The sequence below is a fragment of the Tripterygium wilfordii genome, chromosome 8, assembly GCF_013401445.1.
Source record: "Tripterygium wilfordii isolate XIE 37 chromosome 8, ASM1340144v1, whole genome shotgun sequence".
Taxonomy (NCBI): domain Eukaryota; kingdom Viridiplantae; phylum Streptophyta; class Magnoliopsida; order Celastrales; family Celastraceae; genus Tripterygium; species Tripterygium wilfordii.
This window is the reverse complement of record NC_052239.1, coordinates 1,745,600-1,769,482: the sequence shown is the minus strand read 5'-3', so window position 1 is coordinate 1,769,482 and position 23,883 is coordinate 1,745,600. Positions and strand designations below refer to the sequence as shown.

At 36.6% G+C, this 23,883-nt stretch overlaps 3 protein-coding genes across 3 annotated transcripts; 2 read left to right on the top strand and 1 right to left on the bottom strand.

Moving 5' to 3' along the window:
• Positions 1-7,099: 7,099 nt before the first annotated feature.
• Positions 7,100-10,942, top strand: LOC120004213 (beta-glucosidase 24-like). The gene is made up of 14 exons (XM_038853484.1): positions 7,100-7,169; positions 7,325-7,407; positions 7,712-7,778; positions 7,907-7,965; positions 8,041-8,116; positions 8,355-8,432; positions 8,515-8,602; positions 8,690-8,939; positions 9,364-9,479; positions 9,703-9,923; positions 10,002-10,036; positions 10,338-10,443; positions 10,543-10,645; positions 10,771-10,942. The coding sequence occupies exons 1-14, from the start codon at positions 7,100-7,102 to the stop codon at positions 10,940-10,942; spliced, it is 1,524 nt and encodes a 507-aa protein (XP_038709412.1).
• Positions 10,943-13,268: 2,326 nt separating this feature from the next.
• On the top strand, positions 13,269-17,310 carry LOC120003718 (cycloeucalenol cycloisomerase-like). Its single transcript, XM_038852771.1, has 8 exons — positions 13,269-13,393; positions 13,496-13,638; positions 14,315-14,398; positions 14,861-14,902; positions 15,572-15,682; positions 15,781-15,972; positions 16,465-16,562; positions 16,984-17,310. Exons 1-8 carry the CDS (start codon positions 13,387-13,389, stop codon positions 17,174-17,176), a joined length of 870 nt encoding a protein of 289 aa, XP_038708699.1. The 5' UTR covers positions 13,269-13,386; the 3' UTR covers positions 17,177-17,310.
• A 331-nt stretch (positions 17,311-17,641) lies between these two features.
• Positions 17,642-23,862, bottom strand: LOC120004135 (conserved oligomeric Golgi complex subunit 2-like). Its single transcript, XM_038853396.1, has 12 exons — positions 23,320-23,862; positions 22,623-22,832; positions 21,231-21,567; positions 20,406-20,567; positions 20,142-20,241; positions 19,850-20,065; positions 19,652-19,760; positions 19,206-19,406; positions 18,873-18,977; positions 18,341-18,466; positions 18,113-18,247; positions 17,642-17,974 (listed from the first exon to the last, which is right to left on the bottom strand). The coding sequence occupies exons 1-12, from the start codon at positions 23,797-23,799 to the stop codon at positions 17,861-17,863; spliced, it is 2,295 nt and encodes a 764-aa protein (XP_038709324.1). The 5' UTR covers positions 23,800-23,862; the 3' UTR covers positions 17,642-17,860.
• Between the last annotated feature and the right edge of the window lie 21 nt (positions 23,863-23,883).

Below are 23,883 nucleotides of genomic sequence, written 5' to 3'. Positions count from 1 at the left end.
CTCTCCTTGTTGCACTTGTTTACCCGATTGGTTCTTTGAATTTTAATTTTACGAGACGAATATATCTAGAGATTGGATATATAAGTGGTAAGCTTATGTTGTTAATCTCCATATGAAGAAGGGGCATAATAAGGATTTCACATCTGTTTCGGATGAACCCTAATACGATGTTATTGATAGGGTATAATTATATTTTTGAATAACCAGATACACGACTCTATGAATGAGAACTCTAGCTCAATCGTATTATGGATTTTTCATAGTAAAAATAATCATAGATTCAATGGTGCTGACACATTACATCATACGTTGATACGATGTACCAATGTAAATTCACAGGCGACTCGTGCTTTTAAATTTGAATTGGAAAATATCTATTTTTGTTTTCAATCACTCACGCATTATCGCTGTCTGCCTGTAAATTGACATTGTCTTTATTGGTTCTAGTGTAACAAATGAACGTATGACATGTGTATGAAGACGATTGAATAATTTGTCATTGATTGCGTTTGATTGTACGCTCACATAATTTATCATTGGCCACTCCAAAGGCCAAACATAAAGAAACATGTTTCCTTCCAGAATTTTTTTTTTCTTGATATAATTGAATTTTCACATGTTGGGACTCGGGATATGATACGTGTCTCTTACAGTCTGACCAGAAAAGCAGGATTCCTTCCTTCGACGACCAAAGCTTAATTTCGAGTCACATCAATCATTGTTCTTTACAAGTAGGAGAAAACATTATGATATTCTATAGTCGAGTGACAGGTGTCCTTGCTGGTAAGTTGGCAAACTGAAAACAACAAAAACCTTCCATATTGCCTGATTTATTTGTAGGTATTGATTGTATCTTGACTGGCCAAAGCAGATACTCTGAAAAAAAAAAAACCTGCCAATGGAAACACAACCAGAACCGGTGGATCCTCCGAGGACCCACCCGATTCAGCGTATTATTTGAACAGCTTAGCTCGAGTGGACATAAATTTCCGGTTATTATAGAAGTTGGTATCATGTTGACAATAAATAAGACTCAGTTGAAACTTATGTGGATAGGAGTCATGAAGTGGGACAATCCCACATAACTAAAATTTTTTAAGAAAATATTATAATTGATTGGTTCGAACTCCCGACCTTAAAGACGAATTATTCTCTTGCGAAGGGGTGACCTAATGGACAATCTTTATAATCAGACGTATGGAGATAATTTTGAGTCATTATTGGTGAACCTGTGGGCAGAATTCCAGATCTTCAAAACCAATATTGGTTAGCCCAAGACATGTCGCAAAAGCGAGCCACAGTGTTGTTTCGCCATTAATGACTGTCATTCTTGTACGGTTAGTCAGATTGGCCATTATACATGATTTGACTTCTCTGTATTGATTGCATGTGTACTCATTGTTTCACAATTCATTGATTTGATTCTTTTTTTAAAATTTTTCTTGTATCGCATGGTGTTCTTATGATACTTCACAACATGACAGGAGCAAGGCATTTCTTTTTACTAAATCCACTACAAAATATTCCACATTTTGTATTTTTCCTTGAGTCATTTTTTTTTTCAATTTGTTGTGCTTAATTTCTTAATGAATTATACGGAATTAATACTATAATAACAAATAAAATGCATTGACTGGAAAAAAGTCAATTTATTGAGAGAGAGGCATGGGAATAGAATCAGTGTACCATTTTGGTGCATCGAAAAATAATTTTTAAAAATTTTAAAATTTATAAATGTTTAATATTTAACACGATAAATGTGATTATATGTTTTTTGTTAAATATATATAACCATTGATTTATTGATTTGACAAACATTTTAAAAGAGATCCAATTTTTTTGTTCACGAAAATATATCAATATTAATTGTTTTTTAGAATATTGATTTATTTATTATTTGAGTTTATATAGTCTGTTCAACTTAGGACCGCCTAATTAAAACTATTTCTATATGTTAAGTTGTAAACTAAAATACTATTCATTAACATTTTTTATAAATATACAAGCCTAGTTCATAAAAATATTACTTAGCAAAAACAATGGACATACTTCAACACATCTCTCAATAAATTGGCTTCAATTTTATTATAGCACATGTTACATTTCTAATCTTCTATCATAATGATTTCAGGAGGATTGATCTCAAAACACTTGAATGATAAAAGAGAAAAATAAACAAACACTTTGTGCACAAGCAAGTCCATTTTTCCTAGGATCAAAGAGAGAATGAAGAACTTTGAGGAAAGGTATTGCCATTGTAGAAATTAGGGGTGTCCACTACCGATTCGTAATCGTGGTTATTCGCTTTTCGGATAAGGTTTTTCGGTTATGGTTTCGGATATGGTTATGATTTTAGTAAATGTTTGGATGTTTTTACGGTTATGGTTTTTTCGGTTGCGGTTATGGTTATAATAAAAAAAAACCGAATAATATTAATATATACTATATAAATATATCTTAGAAAAAATTATATATATATATATAAGTAAGTTACATATTGGGATATGGGATTATGGGAGGTCAAGTAGTATTTGTAAAACTTTGATTATATATTCATAACAAATTATAAATTTAGATATCAATTAACCTAATCATTACACAAATTATAAATTAAGATTGATTAGTTGAAACTTATAGTGGTCTTATCATTTTAAAATTCATATAAATTAAGATTGATTATTGCTAAAGCGAAAGTGGAGGAAATCTTCATGTATGTTTTCTTTTCTTTTTTCTTGATCATATTATTTTTCTCGGTCTTGTAAATTTATTTTTCTTTAATTGTGATGAGATAATATATTTATTATCTTTATCATCAATTTTTATCAAACTTTGTTAGATAGAGTTGGAGTCGATCATGGGCTATTTTCTCATGCTATTTGAGATTTATTCATACTTTTTTCATTTCTTCAAAAACCGAAAGCCGATTCGATCCGAAAAATATGGTTATTTTGGTCTGGTTATCTGAACATATATGGTTCAGTTATGGATTCTAAAATATCATAATCAAATCGATTTGAACATTTTGATTATGATTAAAAACTGAATCAAAAATCGAATGGACACCCCTAATAGAAATCCTAGCATCCCTTATAATGGCGTGGAGTACTGGAGAGAAACAAAGATGTTACAAAGATAAATGAAGAGGAGAGGCCATAGACAGTGAGTATTGAAAAAAAAACAGCTAAGAAGCCTAAGAGAGAGATAGAGAGAGAGAGGAGAGGCTATGGACATAGACATATATAGAGTTGGAGCATAGATGTAGGACAATGTTAGAGACCCCAAAATATCACCCCCAAAAGTCCCCTAAATCTATGTGGCATTAAAATAATCATTGATTAAAAACACACATATAGGACCCACTTCACATCCAACACTCCAGTCTCCACATTAAATGGGGGTCTTTTGTGGGTCATTTTTTGGGGTCTCAAACATTAATTCTAAATGTATTATGAGGGGGGCTCCAGGTGGTGGAAATATAGGGCGGCAGGAGCACTCCACATAGAGAGTGAGAGAGAGAGAGTGGGGGAGGGTGTCGAAGTACAAAAAAAAATTCAAAAGATCTCTTAAGCCAAACCAAGCCTGATTGCCCCTTGCCATTATTGAGGGTTTCAACATCCAAACTTCTCTCTATCTCTCTCTATATTATCTTATCGTTTAGTTTTCCAATGCAAAGCTCATATGTAAACTCAGTTGTCAATTCATATCATACACAGAAATACATGTTTGTGTGTATTTAGCAAACACTCATGTGTATTTAGCAATAACCTAACAGGAGACGCATAAATGGCACATCGGTGACCATCAATATATTGATTTGATGCTGCTACTATTATGCAGAGATGTGACACTACTCTGATACTACCCAACTAACGACGAACTGTATTTGTTGGTACAGCGGGGACGAAGACTGAAGACAACTAGACAAAGACGTCGATGTATCATTTGTATATACATAAGGGAGTCTAACAAATGACAATCATGGGGTGCATAACATATCATGAACATGCTCTTGATTGAGCAGCAACAATGAATGGTCCCATAGGCCATATCGCATTGTTTAATTAGTTAATTTATACTATATTATATATGTGTGCGTATTAGATTCAGTGAATGTGATTAATCACTAATCACCAGATCTTGGTAGGTTCAAAAGATTTATTCTTATCTAGTGTTAGGGCACACAATATCAATTTTCATTGAAAATTAAAGAGAAGACAATTATCACAACTGTTGATTTTTTGGTATAATGGAAGACCATGGCATGGCAGGTGTAATCTTTAGATATTTGAATCATGCTCTCTCTCTCTAATTAAAATAAAAATTCACCATGTACAATGAAATGGATATGGTACTGTGGAGACAAAAATCAACGTGTCCGCTTGTGAGAGTGTGAGACCTTCCTTAACATCGAAGGAATTGTGCTCCAAGGGCAATGACCTAGTTGGTTACTCATCTCCCCCTCCTTTATGAGGTCATGGGTTCCAGAAGGGAGAGACGCATGATTTATTTCAATTTATCCTGACAAAATCCTACAATCCAACAAGGATTTTTTTAAAAATTATTGTCCAATCAAATTGTAATTTTTGGTAGCTGATCAAATACATATCATCTATACATCGATCGTTTGCATATATAAAATATTTCAGTTAACATTAGAAATGTGGTAGACATATACACTTCTTGATCTTGTATATAGATATGATACACTGAACATGGATTCACTTATAATCCCAAACCAATATTTTAATCTTTTAATGCTGCCTATTATTTAGTCCTTAATTACTCAATAAATGGTTTTGATATTTATTTCTTTTGTTCGTTGGTCTTTCCAAAAGTAGGTAGGTAGGTTGGTTGGTTGGTCTTTCCAGAAGTAGAGACACCATTTTTATTTAAGAGCGTGATTATGTCTTCAAATCCCAAAATCAAATTAAACGGAACAAAACAAAAGCGTAGATTTTGTTGATTAATTTATGCTTTTGCTTGCCATATTTGGCTTTAAAAGTGGGGGCTGGTCCTCCATGATTTCATGCATATGGATCCAATCAGGTTCCACCACATCAACCCAATCCGTATAACCCTTTGAGAATTTTAAAATTGGAAAGCAAAAGTTTTCAAAACCCTAATTGAATTATTTATATGGCCGTAGCTAGCTTAGCTTGGAAACAAACGATGAGTTTGTGACACGTATTGATGATGTGGGTACCAACCTTCACACTAATAGCCATATAGTACATCTCATCGGTGGAAAAATATATTATTGAATTCTTCAGACTAAATGCTACGCACTTATTATTTTTTTATAAAAAAACAAGTGATGGGTTTGTGACACGTGTTGATGATGTGGGTTCCAACCTTCACAGTACTAGCCATATAGGGGCATCTCATCGGTGAATGAATCATGAACATGGGTTGATGTTGGTTTTTACGAGTTGAACAATATATTTTTTTTTGTCCGAAACAAAATTTAAATTCAACATAAAAATAACAATTCTGAATTGTCAGATATAAACTTAAAATGTTCTGTGTCTTTTTCACGATAAATTTGATTTTTGTTTTGAATAAAAAAATACATCGTTGTAATCGTTAGACTGAATATTACACAAAAGGTGGCCCCGCTACAACAAGACCCTCTCATCAGTTCCTAAATCTAGAGATTAGGTTTGTGCAACTTTCGAGATTACTAAATTGATATATAATAACATAACTACTTCTTTGGAAAATTATCTTATTCAAAAAACTACTTGGAGTAACCCAAGTCTCTTCCCCGAAGTGTTAATTAAGGATAAGGAAGTTATTGTGCGTGTGGATATCATGCGTGTTTTACTAAAGTGGAAAGTAAGAACACACTTCTCCACATTTGATTATGGATAAGGGAAAAGTTTTCATCTTCTAGAATCTAGACAAGCCGACCTACCATTGGGAGTCATGAATTGACAAAACAAATTAAACTATGATTGAGTTAGGAAAAAGAAGAAAGAAAGAGAGAAAATTGATCCTCTCTTGTTAAGAGATAGAATGCCACATCGGTTGGATACTAGTTTTTCGAATAGTATATATGACTAAGCCCATCTTTGAACAATCAATTAGGTCCTATTATAAAGATAAAAACGTGAGGATAACCCAATGTATCCATAGTGTATGAGAACTCTAGAGTGGACAATTGATGGGGCCCAATCTCCAATCTCCAACCAGGTCTTTTTCTAGGTTGAGTGAGTTGGGCTTAACCCACTTATTGGGTTTGGAGGAATAAATCCATGAGAATAATCCAATATATCCACGAAAACCAAAATTTCAAAGTGGATTATATAGTCAATTGTTTGAGGTGTGGATTAACATCTGTGGTTCAAATTATACACCTAGTAGTGTGTGATCTATCTAGTCGCAAACATACCACCCATTTATGATAGTAATGACTAATGAGCTTGCAAAAAGGGACGTGTGTTTGTGATTTAGTTAACATCATGGGTGTGTTTGTAACTTTAGTCACACTATAAGTCTAGTGGGTATGATGTCAAACCAATTTCGGTTTCCGTTCAACCAGTTGGCGAATCTTTCTAGAGTCAAATCGTATAGACTCAGCATGTCATGAGTTCGGTTCTTACTGGGACAATTTCCTTGTGGCCACGTGATGAGTTTTGGGCCCAACTTATTCTGTCGTCATGTGAAAAATTTATGTACGCATTAACCCATATAAGGATGTCGAAATGACTACTTTTCCTAAGAGTTTATTATTGGTGAATGAATGTTTGATTAATAAATATTTACATTCTGATTAATTGATAAACGTTCATTTTTTTTTCATTGAAGTGAAGATTAATGATCATTTTAATTGATAAAGAAAAACGTAATGAGAACGCCTACTTACATTTAAGTTTGAAAGTGTGAGTTTCTCTCCTTTTGTGTTTCCTATATAAATGAGAAAAAAAAGAAAGAAAGGAGAAACACATCTCTCATCCACAAAGTTGATCCAATCTTGTACAATGAATTATGTGAACAATTAAACTGTTAATCTACTCACAACTGCTGCTACCTGTATTGACCATTACAATTGGATTGCTACTAATACTCAGACCTCTCTCTCCTGCTGCTGCAGCCTGCCATGGGGCTTTTACAAGGCCTCATTGGCTTCCTTGCAATTGCTTCTTTGCTTGCTTCTTCTTCGGTTTCCGGTGCATAATTAACTCCATTAATCATCTAAATTCAGTGCAATTCATTCTTGATTAATTAGTTCACTTTGTGTTATGTACGTGTTTGCTTGTGGTTTTTAATAAAATTTGGCATCTTGTAGTTTTTCTTATACGTTATGTGTTACTGCATTCTACAGGTTTAAATGATGAAGAAAGCCGTATAAGTAAATCAGATTTCCCAATCGATTTCACATTTGGGGTTTCTACTTCTGCTCTGCAGGTAAATCTCGCATTATATATATATATTTTTGATAATCGAGAACGATGTTATGCAAATTTACCCGTTAAACATATGATATGGGTTTAAACTCGAAATGTCAGGCTCGCGTGCATATAATTTTCTCACCTCATGACATGATATTGCTCCTCGAGTCCTAGTAGTAATCAAATTTATCATTTTTAGAGTTCATACAATTTGACTTTAGATAAATTTACCACTAGACTGTCACCCAAGTGGTTAAATCTCGCATTACATGCCAAATCACAAGAATTAACGTCAAAGTTACTACTCTACAATTGTATAGATCGAAGGCTCAACAACAGAGGGAGGAAGAGGACCATCCATTTGGGATGCATTCGTAAAAATTCCAGGTTTGCTTTTCGTACGAAAATTAAATTTTGAGGAGTAGACTACCACTAATCCAATATCATATTTTCGCAGTTAATCATATATATATATATATATATATAGTTAAATCTTTATGTGATTTGTTCACCAGGAAAAATTATGGATGGAAGTAGCTTGGAAACCGCGATTGATTCTTATAATCGATACAAGGTCAATATTAACTAATTAAACACATCTCAAAATTTCACAATCTCAAACTAATGAAAATGTATTTGTCATGTACAGGAAGATGTGTTGTTGTTAAAGCTCCTCGGAGTGAATTCTTACAGATTTTCCATTTCCTGGACCAGAATTCTACCCGGTACGATTTTATTTCTCGGGATTGTCTCACTTACTAGTACTTGAGCTCGGAAAAAAATTATTGATTGAGAGAAGCTTGCGTTTTTTTTATAAACCACATTGCTTGGTGTTCTCCAAGTGACTTGAGATTTGCAAGTCTTAGCATTCTTTGTATGAAATATTTCTTCTGATTAGCATTGATTTGTGCTTGCTTTTGATCAACCAACTAAATTTGTATGTATTTTTATATATATATATAGATGGGACCTTGAGTGGTGGAGTAAACCAGGAAGGGATCGATCATTACAACGGGCTTATTGATGAATTAATCAAATACAGTAAGAGATTGATTACCCAGTTTGCAAAATGAATCATAGATTCATAACTTAATTAGTTATTTTCATGGTGTTTGATCCGTAGATATCACACCATATGCGACCATATTTCACTTCGACTTTCCACAAGCCCTGTATGAGAATTCCGGTGGCTTGCTGAATAGCTCATTGGTGTAAGTACTAATTAAAAACTTGATTCAAATTACCATTTAGGGTTCGTAATCGCGGCTTGATTTCGGTTTGTTTGATTGATAATGCAGGCAACATTTCAAAGACTATTGTGAAATATGTTTCAATTCATTTGGAGATAGGGTTAAGAACTGGATTACAATAAACGAGCCATTAATTCTAGCTCAATTCGGGCACGATCTAGGGTTTGCACCTCCGGGGAGGTGTTCAGATCGATCGAAATGTCCAGAGGGTGATTCATCAACTGAGCCTTATATTGTGGGACATAACCTTCTACTTGCTCATGCACATGCTGCTAAGCTGTACAAGGACAACTTCCAGGTGAGAAACTAGTCACCTATACAATAGTGTCTAATGTGTAACCATGGAGCAATAGTTCAATTGGTTATATCTTTGAACTTAAGGCGGATGCATGCCGCTAAGGTCGGGAGTTCCAACTGAGTATTTTCTTGGGACTTTCCTGGTCTAGTGCGCTTTCAACCAAATTATGGGGATGGAAGGGTTAAAAGCTCTATTTTCATTGGTATGAATTTCGATCCAGTATTACCTGTCGTCAACGTGGTGTGAGCTTTGTTTTGATGGCTCAAGGTTTACGCACACTCAGCTATCCGAAGGACATATTGGGTTGAGTGATTCCTCAGTTACCAAAAAAAAAGTGTCTAATGTAGTAATGTGCCTCGTTGGGCATATGTGCGTGAATATATACATATGTTTGTGTACTAACTGATATTACTCAACTTTCCAGAAGAACCAAGGGGGACAAATTGGAATAAGCCTTGTTGGGCAATACTATGAGCCTTACTCGGATTCACCAGAAGATAAAGCTGCACAAAAGAGAGCCTTGGACTTCAGTTTGGGATGGTTAGTATCATATTACAAACCAAAATGTCCAAGGATCCCGGTACTTTGTCTCAATTATCCCAAATGCTGATATGGAAGCACATGATCCATGCTAAGACAAAAAAACACTAGGTCTGGCCAGTTTGGCCGAATGAGCCGCTTTTGAAAATTTTCTGGAAGGATTGCTAAACACTATTTTCACAAACTTTTCTTTCTGATGGTTACTCTCTGTGTATATGTATAGGTATGTGGAACCACTGGTTTTTGGTGATTACCCAATCATAATGAAAGAATTAGTGAAGGACAGACTGCCAGTTTTCACTGAAGAAGAAAAAATGTTGTTGAAGGGATCTTGTGATTTTATTGGGATCAATTATTACACAACAAGATATGCTAAAAGCATTCCTATAGATCCACTGGCTCCTGCACTCAGCTACACTGCAGATAAATTTGTGAACGAAACATGTATGAGATCTAATCTAACTTCCTTCCTTCAAGGATATTCTTGTTTATAATTGCTTTCTTTGCTGTTTTTTTTGCCAGTATATAACGAGAATGGAGTAATTATTGGTCCAAAGGTAATTAAACTTGCAAACCCTGTATGTTTGTACACATTACATATACATAGTGGGAGGTCGTAAGCTCAACTCGCACGCCCAGTAGTTTCAGCGTTATTTTCAGTACGGGTTTTGGCCCGGGTCTTTCCCTTAGCCAGTGTGGAACGGATTGGATTGGATTGGCAACCCGAGTTTAAAGTTGGCTCAGCTATCTGGTAGACATGTTGGGCTGAGGAATTCTTGGTTACCAAAAAAAAGATATGGCATGATTGGTAAGAGCAAGTTTTTATAACTGTGTTTATTCTTTTCCTTCCTTTTACAGGCTGAACCAAGCCTCTACATTTACATATATCCTGAAGGACTGCAGAAACTATTGGAGTTCATGAAGTATACATACCAAGACCCAAAAATCTACATTACTGAAAATGGTTGAAGCCCTATGATCACTAACCATTAAATATATTATATATATAAGCATTAATAAAACAGCTAATTAATCACTATATATATATATATATGTTCTGCAGGGGTTACCCAGTGTGGAGACATTCCACGCCTTCAAGCGATAAATGATGATGATCGGATCAAATTTATTCGGCAGCATTTGTACAGGATTGCTCAAGCAATCAAGTAAGTTAAGAATATACTTCAAACTTAACCAGAATTGCAAGTGCCATCTTAACTAAATTATGTACGTACTGATGATGACGATATATGTATGTGTATATATATATATGTATTGATGGATGTTGCAGAAATGGCGTGAACGTGAACGGGTACTTTTACTGGAGTGCATTTGACGACTTTGAATGGGTAGAGGGTTACACAGTGAGATTTGGGCTTTACTATGTTGATTACAAAGCTAATCTATTACGCATACCCAAAAGATCTGCTGCCTGGCTCTATAAATTCCTCCGAGGACCTTAAATCACGACATGTCCATATTTTATCTTGTGTGTGTGTGTGTATATATATATATATATATATACATACTTGTATTGAAGCATTGAAAAAGGAATAAATATAATTTTTCATGTTCTATGAAATGTATATGTGCTTCTTCTACTCTCTATCATGATTATGCAGAATTGCTCATTGAATTTGTCAAAAAGTACCTGTCTTGTGTTTATACATACATTCAGGGAATGGTCTGTGCTTTCGGTGGATTCCTCGTTATCGTTTTCTTGTTTGGCTTGAAGTATTTCCTGTGACCCACTTATCCGTGGTGTCCCTATAAAAGTTCATGCCTGCTTATCTGGGACACCTCAAGCACAAAAGGGCATGAGCAGGGGAAGCGCATGTTGGTATGCGTAGCATCCGTTCCCCAGTCTCCAAATCCCATATTGTTATTGTTGGAAAATGATGGTCAACTATATTTTAACCATTATTAATTAAAAGCTCAATAATAATTATTGAATGAAATTTATGGGCAATTGATCCTTATTATAAGGACAATAAATTGGAAAAATTAGTGTGACCAAATCATTTTTTGGTTGAATGTAAAAAGACTCCAAAGTAACCATGATGAGGTGAACATAGTGCAATAAGTGTGTATGGGAATCCCACATTGGAAAAATACCATGTGGATGTATTGTTTATAAGCCCAAGTGTTTTAGTAAGACTTTGGGCCCAAGGGCATCCAAGCTTTTGTAGGAGTGAGAGGCTCCACATTACCCCCTGGGCGGGCATGCCATGGCGAGGCGAGCGCGCCTGTGGGCCAGGCCCTTCGCAGACTTAGACTTGCACTTTGTTACAAGCCCATGCCCAAATGCATCCAAGCTTTTGTAGGAGCGCCCCCCGGGCGGGCGTGGCGTGGTGAGGCGAGCGTGCCTGTGGGCCAGGCCCTTCGCAGACTCAGACTTGCACTTTGGTGGGCCAGGCCCTTCGCAGACTTAGACTTGCACTTTGTTACAAGCCCATGCCCAAATGCATCCAAGCTTTTGTAGGAGCTCCACATTACCCCCTGGGCGGGCATGCCATGGCGAGGCGAGCGCGCCTGTGGGCCAGGCCCTTCGCAGACTTAGACTTGCACTTTGTTACAAGCCCATGCCCAAATGCATCCAAGCTTTTGTAGGAGCGCCCCCCGGGCGGGCGTGGCGTGGTGAGGCGAGCGTGCCTGTGGGCCAGGCCCTTCGCAGACTCAGACTTGCACTTTGGTGGGCCAGGCCCTTCGCAGACTTAGACTTGCACTTTGTTACAAGCCCATGCCCAAATGCATCCAAGCTTTTGTAGGAGCGCCCCCCGGGCGGGCGTGGCGTGGTGAGGCGAGCGTGCCTGTGGGCCAGGCCCTTCGCAGACTCAGACTTGCACTTTGTTACAAGCCCATGCCCAAATGCATCCAAGCTTTTGTAGGAGTGAGAGGCATCCAAGCTTTTGTAGGAGTGAGAGGCTCCACACTGACATTTTTACAAACAGGTTGTTTGCAATCCTTCGCACGTAGGGAGGTTACTTTAGGGATATGCCTGGGTCGCTCTACGCGAGGCATTTGCAAGTATGAAAGAGACAAATTATACATTTTGTCTTTATTTGTAAAAAGTCAAATTAATAATTATTGATTAATATATGTATTATTTTACATATCAAATATTTTTTTTATAGTACACCTCTCGTCATGTCATCATAGTTTTTCACTGTCGCTTGGGAGAGTGTGGACACAATATTAGGGTTAATATCACATTTATAAATCGAAAGATAATCAGTGTTTCAATTTATACTGTTGTTTAAAATGTTTTAATTTGATCACCCAATGATAAAATTGTTTCAACTTGATCTGTCAGACATATTTTTTCATTTGGGGCAGTCAAATTGCATATGTGACATGTTGATTGCTCAAATATTGATTATCACATATACAGTTTGACTGTCCCAAAGTGAGAAAATCTGTCCTTGAAATAATTTTATCATTAGATGACTAAATTGAAACATTTTAAACAACGATATGCAAATTGAAACACTGATTATCTTTCGTTGTACAAAAGTAGTATTAACCCCACAATACTACAAGCCACAAATGTTATATTTTGGGATGAGCATGAAAAAATGGAAAGCGAAAATAAGAAGACGAACATTATTTGCATCCCGTTGTTACTGAGTACATCACCCTCTCATGTATTTTAAAGGGTTAATGAGATGTATTTAATAAAAACTAAAATGATGTGTGTTCATAATTTTGATGTTCATAATTCTCCATAATCTATAATCTAGATGACATGAGGAGAAGTGTGAGGATTATTTGTCCGGTCCCTCACATAAATACACAATCCCACCGTGCAATTCGCACACATTCCACATTCTCGACAGACAAAGACAGGGACAGTAGTGTGAAACAAGGTTATAGCCGGAAAACCAGTTGCCGAGATCCGAATAGCTCAATGGGAGGTAATGCTGGAGTCATCTTCAACTTCAGCTCTGAATTAGGGTTTATACTATTATTCTATTCGTTCAGTATTTCTGATAAAACACTTTCTTGGCAATCCGCAGGTGCGGAAGCTTTGAATCCTTCTTCAAGTTTGTGGCTTGCTTCAAACCCGAGCAAGAGATGGGCGGAGCTTTTCTTCCTTTCCTACACTCCGTTCTGGCTGACGCTGTGTTTGGGGATCGTGGTTCCGTACAAGCTGTATGAGGTTTGCTCCTGTTATTTCTCGATTAGATTGGGTTAGAATAAAAGGAATATGGTATTATTCATTCACTTTTTCATAAGGCAATATAGTATTATCGATTCAACATTCTTGTTTCTAGTGTTTGTTTCTCATTTAAATTGGTTTATGTGGATTGTTCCGTTGTTCTGAAAAAAGAGTTCAGATTCTAGACTGAGTTTTAGCTGGTGGTTTGAGTGTTATATTACAATTGAAGTAAATAGAATTCTTAGTTAAGTTTCCCAACCGTACCATATGACTTGTAAGCAATTTTCTATGATTTCAAATAGTCAACTTAATAGAAGTCCCCGATTTGATCCATTGTACAGTTATTATTCGGTCTGCCTGTGCCTGTGTTATAATCCCACTGGTTCAGTTGCATTTTTATGGAACCACTGGAACTGCATTGAGGAGTTGAGGAATTGAGTGAAAAATTAACTTTGGTGACAGATTATGCTTACGATTGTATCTATTTATTCAGGATTTATGCTACTCTTTTCTTTTTTTTCCAAAGTAAAATAATGTTGCATCTCTATCTTCATCATGCACCAAAGTAGAAAACAAGGAGGGATAAGCATAGAAACAGGTTCATGCATGCGTATTTCGACCATCACTGCAAAAAATCAGTATGTTTCATATTGACGGTATCATTGGTGATTAACAGAGTTTTACAGAATTGGAATATTTGCTTCTGGGGATGGTTTCGGCAGTTCCTTCTTTTGTAATTCCTTTGGTATTTTGTGGAAAGGTAAATATTATATATCCTTTTCAAGTCTGATTTGTTCTTCTCTACTCTACATGATATTTCTTTGAATTGAAGCACCTTGGTGATTCTTTCGTAAACTACTTTTGACAATCAAAGACAAAACTAAAGTGAAATGGAAGAGAAGTTGCATACATAAGATGTTGAATGTGCTGAACAGCGATTCATTTCAACATCTATTCGCTACATCATTAAAGTAACTTCACTATCCGTTTCAAGATCCATTAGATTAATGATATGCTCAGTCTTGTGTTTGAAAATGGCATTGCTTGTGCCATTGATATTTGATGTGGTATAGCTCATGACCATATGTATGTATATTCAACTTTTAATGATTATTTTGCCGAACTTCATAAAGATTAGAATGCTTGATTGAAGAAAAATTAGGATGTTAACTATTTTATATATCATGTTATCATTTTTTTAATCTCTTGGGAGTATTTGCAGGCTGATAGTGGCATCTGTTGGAAGGATCGGTATTGGGTCAAGGCAAGTTTTTTTCCTGGGTAACATTTCAAATTGGTTATGATGAAAATTTGTCAAACAGTAAGACCTTCCGTGAAATTACACATTTTCTTGTAAATTGCTGATCACTCTTTGTCAATTGATTATATCTTGAAACTTTTGTGGTTAGATGAGATGGACCTGTCATTTTTTTCTTCTTTGTGATGATTCTATGGGATACTGTGAAGTTTTTACTGTGAGATACAACTTATATAATGATTGAAGAAAAAGACAATTGTGATGTTACCAAAAATAATGTTTTCATTGAATTATGACTTGTGAAGCCTTTTGCATTTAACTGAAAACTGTTGATTGAATTTTCATTTTATAACGTTTAATGAGGCAATATGTTGAACAATTTTATTCATCTATTAGCTGCTTTGATTTAACATTGTGCTGTATTATATTGACTTGATTTTGTTATGGCAAAATCGCATATCGAGTAGGGATTCCTGCAGCATATATTAACTTCATCATTTTCCTTATAAACCATCATTGTGAGTTTTTCTCCTCATATTTGAATATTGCTTCCATTTATGGTCTGATTGATGAAAGGCAATCCAGTTGCATTGTGTAGTTACATCTCAAGTTGAAAGGATATGTTTCTCTGCCTCAGAATATTATTATTATTATTTTTATTTTTTGTTGTGGCAGGCTAGTATGTGGATAATCATTTTTAGCTATGTCGGGAATTATTTCTGGACCCACTACTTCTTTACTGTTCTTGGAGCTTCTTATACCTTTCCGTCATGGAAAATGAATAACGTAAGCTGCAAAATAATGATGATAATAATAATAATAATAATAATCTTACTGGAGTACATGCTATATTGTGCAATCACTATATCTCTTATTATGTGTAGGTACCACACACAACATTCCTTCTCACCCATGTTTGCTTCCTATTCTACCACGTTGCGTCAAACATGACATTACGCAGATTAAGGCATGCAATTGCTGACTTGCCTGATAAAGTTCGGTGGGCTACTGAGGCTGCATGGATTTTAGCTCTGTCATATTTCGTAGCATACCTGGAGACCATAGCTATTTCCAATGTATGTGGTAAAAGTGGATATTTGTGAATCTCTTAACTGTCTCTTCTAGCATCCTGTGATGTGTGACTTATAGAAATTTATGTTGTTGAGCTTCATGGATATTTTATCTTTTTCAGTACCATTTCTACTTCCTGTGGGGCTTTATTTATAATATTTAGAAGCCAGATGAATATGACAATACTCATTCTAGTCATTTTTAAGAAGCCAATATTTGTGTGGCACCTTATAGCTCTAGGATGTGTTGACTGAGCCTCTAAGAAAGTAATTTATCATCCTTACCATATATGGAAACTGGCATATGCTCTTTAACCTTAGTACTTTTTGTAGATATGCTTTGCTTCTTGTTCAGCCTACTATTGATTCAATGGTTTTTAAAAAAATAATATTATGTTGTTCTTTAGAATGATTACTATTTTTTCGTTTTCCCTTCCATGCAGCTGGGCTACCACGGTGCAAAACAAGGCATTGATGTTATGTTTTGAACATGTGCAGTTCCCTTATTATGAATTTGTGGACAGGACATCCATGTACAAAGTTGGGTGTTTGTTTTATGCCATTTACTTCATAGTAAGCTTCCCGATGTTTCTGAGGTAAGCAACTAAACTTAACTTGTCAATTTGAATCGATATTCTGTTCATCTAGATAAACTTGTTGCACACACGAAACTTTTCTTGCACTGCCCTTGTATCTTTTCCTTTCTAAGTTGTACAAATTGCATCATACCTGTGGAAACCATCTTATACGCAATGAGATTCGAAAACAATGAGACTTCCATCAAATAGATAATAATGAAGTAATTGTGGGTTTATCAATATGAAACCATAACTGTCGCTTTTTCACTTACTTAGGTGTTTCCTGTTTTGGGGATCACCACTGTTGAGTTGTTGAACCCAATATCCATGATCGTGATGTCATGTGTTGAAGTAGCCCCGCAGCTTCCTTTTGTTTCTTTCTCCCCCCCCCCCCCCCCTTTATTTTCCTTTTGGTTTCATGGGGGATTATCATATGCAGGATTGATGAGAAACCAGGTGATTTGTGGGACTTACCAAGAGTGGCCGTTGATGCTCTGGGTGCTGCGATGCTGGTCACCATAATACTTGATTTATGGCGCATTTTCTTGAGACCCATTGTTCCACTAAAAGAAACAAACCAATGCCTTCAACCTGGCCTTCCATGGTTTCAGGGACATGCTAATGGAACCTGACAAGTGACAACCAATGGCTGAAAACCTGGTTTTAGTTCCATGTCACAGAAGAAGTGGAGCCTTAGAATTGTAACCTAAATACTGGCACTACATTCTTGTGGATTACACAGATACTTGCCAGTATGTAATCGAATCTTCAGCAGATATGCCAAGTCACCTCTCATTGTTGACGGGTCATACATTTTTTGTTTGTTATATTACAGTGTTTTTTTTTTACTTCTATAGAATGTGGTTGGGTTTTTTCACAGGAATAGAACATAGCAGGTTGATGTACATGAATTGTGCCCTTAAATTCTTGCGGGTCTTTTGGGATTGTTAGGAAAACTTTAGTCACACCCCACCTTTTATTAAAGACACCTCAATTTGAGTTGACCATCCCTTGTAAAACTCAGTTGACGGGGTGTCTTTAGTAAAAAGTGGGGTGTGACTAAAGTTTTCCTTTGGGATTCTGCTACAACAGTTGGAAGTCCGAAAGCCCATTGCATCAATTCATCAACACGACCACACCTAGAAAGCCCATTCCATTCTATATTAGTATATTCCAAAAAGAAATAAAAAACATGAGGAATTAAATAATGTATTTACAGCCGCCAATAGAACAACAAAAATGCTTTTCAAATGAATAGAAATTCCGAATGAATAAGAAATAGCACATCTGCACCTGTACGGCGGCCAGAGTTTGCTCTAGAAATCAATTTTCATTTGCCTATCTTGAAGAGCAACACATTGCCACAAGGAACGATATGATGGAATACGGACTGCTTCAACTCCAAGAGCGGCGAGGTTGCGACCGTACTCCTAGTCAAAAAGATATATACATACGATAAGTTTCCGAGCATATTGTTATCCAGCAAATGACATGCCAAGTTATTCTCACATGAACTGAGCAAGACCAGCAATGTGATGAATCAAACTGCCAGGGGATATAGTGCTTACCTGAATATCAAGAAACAGTTGCATGCATATCTTGTCAGTATCAGATACATTGTGATCTGAGACATCTGAGCTAGCTCCAGCTCGTCTCTGTGCACCCTGGCGTATCCTCTGCAATGAAGACTCTGTTTTCCTAGCCTGAAGTGAAATGCATAAGAACATCAAAATCAATATTTTGAAGATACAGAGAATTGTAAAAGAGAAAAATAAAAAACAACACTTGACACGAACCACATTGACAAGGTCAGAAGCTAGTTCATAATATCGATCCGTCGTATCTGTTACAGCCCCAAGCAGTAGTTCGTTCCTAGTTTCCTTGGTCAAATATGTTGTCGCTCGCTCCCCATCCAAAAAGGCCTGTCAGCAGTGGTACAGTCTCAATTCACCAATTGATTCACCATGATTGATTAGAGATTAAACTAAATTTCAGGAAGCATGTTAGGGGATGAATACCCCATGTCAATACGAAATGTTACAGGCCACAGTGTCGATTAAAGATTAAACTACAAAAGAGAATAAACGGACTATCTTTGAAGTTTAAATTGTCTGTAAAATTAAATGAACGAAAAGTGTTTTCACAAAACTTGACTCTGTTCAAAAATAACAATACAGCAAAATGATTCACAAAAAAAAGAGAGGAAATAAAACGACATTGGGGGTGTTCTTGACACAGTGGGCAGCTACATTCCACTTCAACCTAGGTTTTCTAAAGGGAGAGCAAGGGCCTCCTCTAGGTGCTAGGTCAAAAAATAAGACTCCATACCTTCACGGGTCGTAATATCCCAGAAACATATGGTGAATGCCTGACCGGAAGAGGCTTATTAGTCATCCTGTAAGTTGCAGTTATTCCCTTCAGCTGTCTCAAGTCCTGTACAATTTCGGATAAAGATACTCTTGTAATAAAATGCAGTTTCAGACACCAGATAAAACAGGTCAATAAAATTAGGCATGAGCCAATCAGATAGCATATTGGAAAAATGAGAAATCAATCAGCTTGTAACTTGTTTAGGTTTCATATTAAAGTGATGCAAAACTATGCACCCGAATTCCTTTGAAAAATCAAACGAGACCAATTAATTTCCAAAGTAAATCTTACCTCAGCAGACTTCTCAACTAGGGCCTCTATTATTATCTTGACAGCCAGAGGTACTAAAGCATGTAAAGCTTTCCCCCCCTGCAAAATGCTTTGCTTCACTAGATCAAGAACATCAAGAGAGCATGCCGAGAGAAGCTGAAGCACATGTCCCAGGTAGTCGCCACAAACTTCTGTGGTGAGACAATTTATGTCATGAATAATCTGCATTCAATGCAACCTCTGTAACTATGTTGGTTAACGATAACTTTCATGACAAGGCATCAATAGGATCTAGCTAACAATTACAAGATTTCCTGTGTCACTTCCCAGGCAAGTCTAAAACAGAAAGGCAACAACAAAAAAAAAAAAAAAAAAAAACAACTAAATAGGGCCATTACAAAATAAAAAAACAAAAACATTGAATTTAAGAGTAAAGAAATATAGAAATATCAACACATGATTCATACATAGATAAAATCTTCAGGAACAGCTGAATTAGCCCATTCACCTCCAGGATTAGAGCCTGCGTTACCCGTCTTCCGAGCAGCTAATCCAGATGACAGCCAATTTGAGTATCTATTTCACATTCACAAAAAACTCTGTCAAATGATAATAACCAAAACAAAATAATAATAATAAGTATAATTTTTTGAGTCCAAACTGACCTAGAAATAAGTTGTAAGGATAAGCGAAGAAACTTGTCAGAGCACGATAAGACTAGAACGTCTTCTGTCCAGCAAGATCTTAAGCTCTCCAAAAGAGCCATGCTTTGTTTCAACGTTAAATTTTGAAGTTCTACATCCCCAGAATTTGAATTCTGAATCGGGATTAAACTGGTAGCAGCAAGTGCAGAATCTAGAGCCCCTGCTATTTCCTGAAATCTGAGGTATTTGGAATGAAAAAAATGCCCCCTGTATTATTTAAGAAGTGGACTGTCTATAGTTTTTCATCAAATACCTTGTATAGAAATAAGCTCCAACATTCCACTTCTTCAGAAACTCAGTATAGACACCTTCAGCACGAAATTTAGCTACGGCAGATCTGGACGGACAGTAGCCTAGCATGAAAAATAGACGTTAACTATAATGAACCAAATAGTCATATTGAAGTACTAACAGAGGTCCCAAAACTTCAACTTGAACTAGCCTAACAAATCTCTATACAACTATTTAAATTTTAAGACAAGGTGGAGAGGCGGAAAAGGTGGAGTCTGATAATTACCTTCAAGGTGAGCCAAGAAATCAAGGCTTGATTTATAGTTTTTCAAGAATTTTGTAGGCTTCCCAGGGGACAAAGCTTCCTTCCTTCCGTGCGTGATTGCTTCAAGAACCTCTTTCAAGATTGAATTGGCCAAGAAGTCAAACAAATGCAAACCAGAATTTTCTGAAGAATACAAACAGTATATGATTAAATGGCATTCTAACAAACTGGAGAATATATCTAAAAGGAGAGCGCAACCACAGTCATAAAAGTGAGTCAGAAACTAATAATCATTTGGAAATTAAAGATATCTCTAAGACAACAAACTCTGGAGGAATACAGAATGGAAGTGGTTTTTTAAAACCAGTTAAAATGACAAGGCATAGGTCACAAATTCTTATCAATGTCATAGGAACAGCTGCGCTTTATGCACCCAATAACAGAAAGAGGATGTAAAAGTTGCAAATGTCAAAGTCCAGATATAAGCATAGAAGAAGCATCAAACAGCAACAAATGTGGCAAAAATTACGGATGCACTTGCAAAACGTGATATAACAACAGCATCTTGACATTTCATGTTTATGTATTAAAATATCAGAATGTGGTACCAATCAGAGATGTTACAAAGGACAAATTAACAGACTTTTTGGCCCAGTTTAATGGTGAGAGGATAAAAAATTACATTTACGTAGATTGGTGCCATATTAAGACTAGTCAACTCTATAATCAAATGTCTTCTGCTTAAAAAAAATTAAAAACCCAGAATAATAGATGACTTTATGCAGCAAATAATGCGTGTTAGATTTGGTGTAGTCCAAGGTATAATGCTTGAGATTTTTGCAACACCTGCAGAAGAGATTTCCAACAAGAATTTGTACTCTTGCTCAATGCATTGCTTGATTTGTTGATAGTCATTTTCAAGTTCGTCAATAGATGCCCCTGCTACAATCCCTGATGGCCCATACGGAATAATTTTTTGCATCAGTGGGGCAACAACATTTGTCCTAAAAATTTCTTCTGCGCTCTGGGTGTTGTCAATGGCAGCATATGCACGTAAGCAATTATAGATAGCATTTTTATCTCGGTGCTCCAATGCATCCACAAAACAATGTCCCAAGTTTGCATCTAACAATTGACTAGCTCCTTGAATCCTCTTCTCCATATTTTCAATGAAAGGAAGGTTCTGTACTGGCATAACAGAGAAAGGAAATGAGCAGAGAATGTCTAAGTTTGTAAGAAGACATTGTAACAACATCTATTCTTGCTGACATTACCTCTGTGCTTGGTTTTGTATGTCTGTGCGTGCACACATAACACTATTTTGCACATTAGACTAAATAGTAATCAACTGAACACATAATTCCCACCTAAAACCAGATATGTGTATGGTGCTGCTAATAAAGAGGAATATAATGCAGCTTCATGGGGGCCCACACAAAAACATCATCATATTTTCCCAGTCTTTAAGAAGACATCTATCATATATGTTGAAAGGAACTTAAAATAAATGAAAAGTGTTTTGATGATCAGGGAAGAACACAAGCGTTCAATGCCAAGGCCACATACATTAGCTCCAGAATCCACTTCTCTGAGTTCTCAACTAAAGCAACTACCCAAAATTCTCAAGTAACGAAAGAAAAAGAATACCGAAAATTGTTACAAAATAAAATTACCTACAACCAATATCCTTTCACATCCTATATACTTTTTTTTTAAAAAACCTTAATTATCAACACTTCTTCTATGTACTGCCTGCAGGAGACTTATCAGCAAGAGGCTACATATATTCACTTTCATGGACATAGCCCTTGGCAAAAACACATGGATCTTTACATTCCAAATTTTGGATTAGCGAAATTATTGAGAATTTTCTTACTAGTATCCGTTGATCTATCTAGAAAGCTTTAACCAAATCAAGTTACACATTAAAAATCAAGATTTCCCAAGTAGATACAACTCAAAATACATGTCCAGAAAAAGAAAAATGAAGAAAGTCATTCTCTAGAAACATTCCCTGGCACCAGCTTTCCTCAAAGCAAATAAGTTTTTTGTCATCTTCTAGCGAGTATTTACAGTCAACAAGTCAAAAAGTATCTCACTTGAGTCCAGAGATAAGCAGTTGAAACAAGTTTAGGTAAGCATCTCGTTCAAATGTTCAATAACTACTGTAAGAGTTGCAACCAAAAGTATCTAAGAAAAGATGCATAGAATATGCGATGTCGAGACAGCAAAAGAGACCTGTGCATGAGCAACATAAAACTTGAGCCGGTTCATCTCACTGGCAATTCTCTCCAAAAGCATGCTTTGAGTCTCCCTTAAATTTGTTCCATTCTCAACATGTTGTAGGGAAGTCCCGTTACTCATGAAATCCCTTTCTTTACTAACCTCTCCATTTATATTTGGCCAGTCAGCAGGCATACTAGGCAGCTCCTTTATAAGTTTTTCAACCTGCACTTAACAGACAAACACGCACACATGCAAAGACACAAACAGAGAGAGTGAGAGGAAGAAAAAAAGGTTATGGTGCTGTAACAAGAATTATATCAGAACCAACAGAGAGAGTGGGTGGTTGGGGTAATATGGACTATGGAGAATGCCTGATGAACAGCAAATTAGTCTGGTAGAGTGGGAAATATACAGTCACCCCTTACTCTGAGAAATTTGTGCATCGTGAATTTCAAAACTCCCATTCATAAACAAAGCCGATTGTTCAAAGTTAAGACCCTTTTCGGATTTATAATTTAGCGGATTCGAGGAATAATAATACTTAAATCCATTCACAGTCCACTAGATCCTCGAACAGGGAAAGCACACATCTAAATACTAGACAACACGATTCAGAGACCAACCAGACCAGAATGTCCAAATTCATTTCAAGATTTCGTTTCTCAGTCCAACAAGTTCATTTATAAACTAACGCAGCAAACCACATTACCTTAGAGACAACATGAAACGTATCGAGCAAGAGCTCAAGGATCTCCCTGGTGGCAGCCGCCTCAGATCGCTGCCTCAATCCGCTCTCGAGCGCAACGAGAGACGCTTCAACAGAGGAACGGAAACCCTCGATCTTCTCGCGGAGCTCCAACAGCGGAGCCCGCATGCGAACCACGGCTGAGTCAACATCGATGAGCTTGGTGCTAAGGTTAACAAAGTCGCCATAATCACGATTTATGAGGTCAATGAGTTCGTGATGGAGTGAAGAAAGATGCGCACGAAGCTCCGAACGGAGCGTATCAAACGGCACGAAAGTGCGGAGCTCCGAGATATAGGAATCGGGGTCGAAATCGGGGGAGAGGAAAAGGGAGGGCTTGAACCAGAGCGGATGCGAGTCCAACGGGTCCGAGAAGAAGTCCGTAGTGGATCTAGGCTGGGGAGTCGGTGGTGCCGGAGAGGAGATTAGGACTGTATCCGCCATGTCAAATCTGTCTATTCGTGTGGTTGTTTACTGAGAAAGTTAAGAATTGAAGAGAGTGGATCTGAATGTATAAAATTTGTTGAG

Coding starts and splice junctions, on each gene's coding strand:
- LOC120003718 (XM_038852771.1), top strand. Junction 15,683..15,780: donor CGTCATGGAAAATGAATAAC/GTAAGCTGCAAA, acceptor TATTATGTGTAG/GTACCACACACAACATTCCT. Junction 16,563..16,983: donor AGCTTCCCGATGTTTCTGAG/GTAAGCAACTAA, acceptor TATCATATGCAG/GATTGATGAGAAACCAGGTG.
- LOC120004135 (XM_038853396.1), bottom strand. CDS start 23,799: ATGGCGGATACAGTCCTAATCTCCTCTCCGGCACCACCGACTCCCCAG. Junction 20,568..21,230: donor GTTGGAAATCTCTTCTGCAG/GTGTTGCAAAAA, acceptor TGTATTCTTCAG/AAAATTCTGGTTTGCATTTG. Junction 18,248..18,340: donor CTTCTGACCTTGTCAATGTG/GTTCGTGTCAAG, acceptor ATTTCACTTCAG/GCTAGGAAAACAGAGTCTTC.
- LOC120004213 (XM_038853484.1), top strand. CDS start 7,100: ATGGGGCTTTTACAAGGCCTCATTGGCTTCCTTGCAATTGCTTCTTTG. Junction 8,117..8,354: donor CTGGACCAGAATTCTACCCG/GTACGATTTTAT, acceptor ATATATATATAG/ATGGGACCTTGAGTGGTGGA. Junction 9,480..9,702: donor TTGGACTTCAGTTTGGGATG/GTTAGTATCATA, acceptor GTATATGTATAG/GTATGTGGAACCACTGGTTT.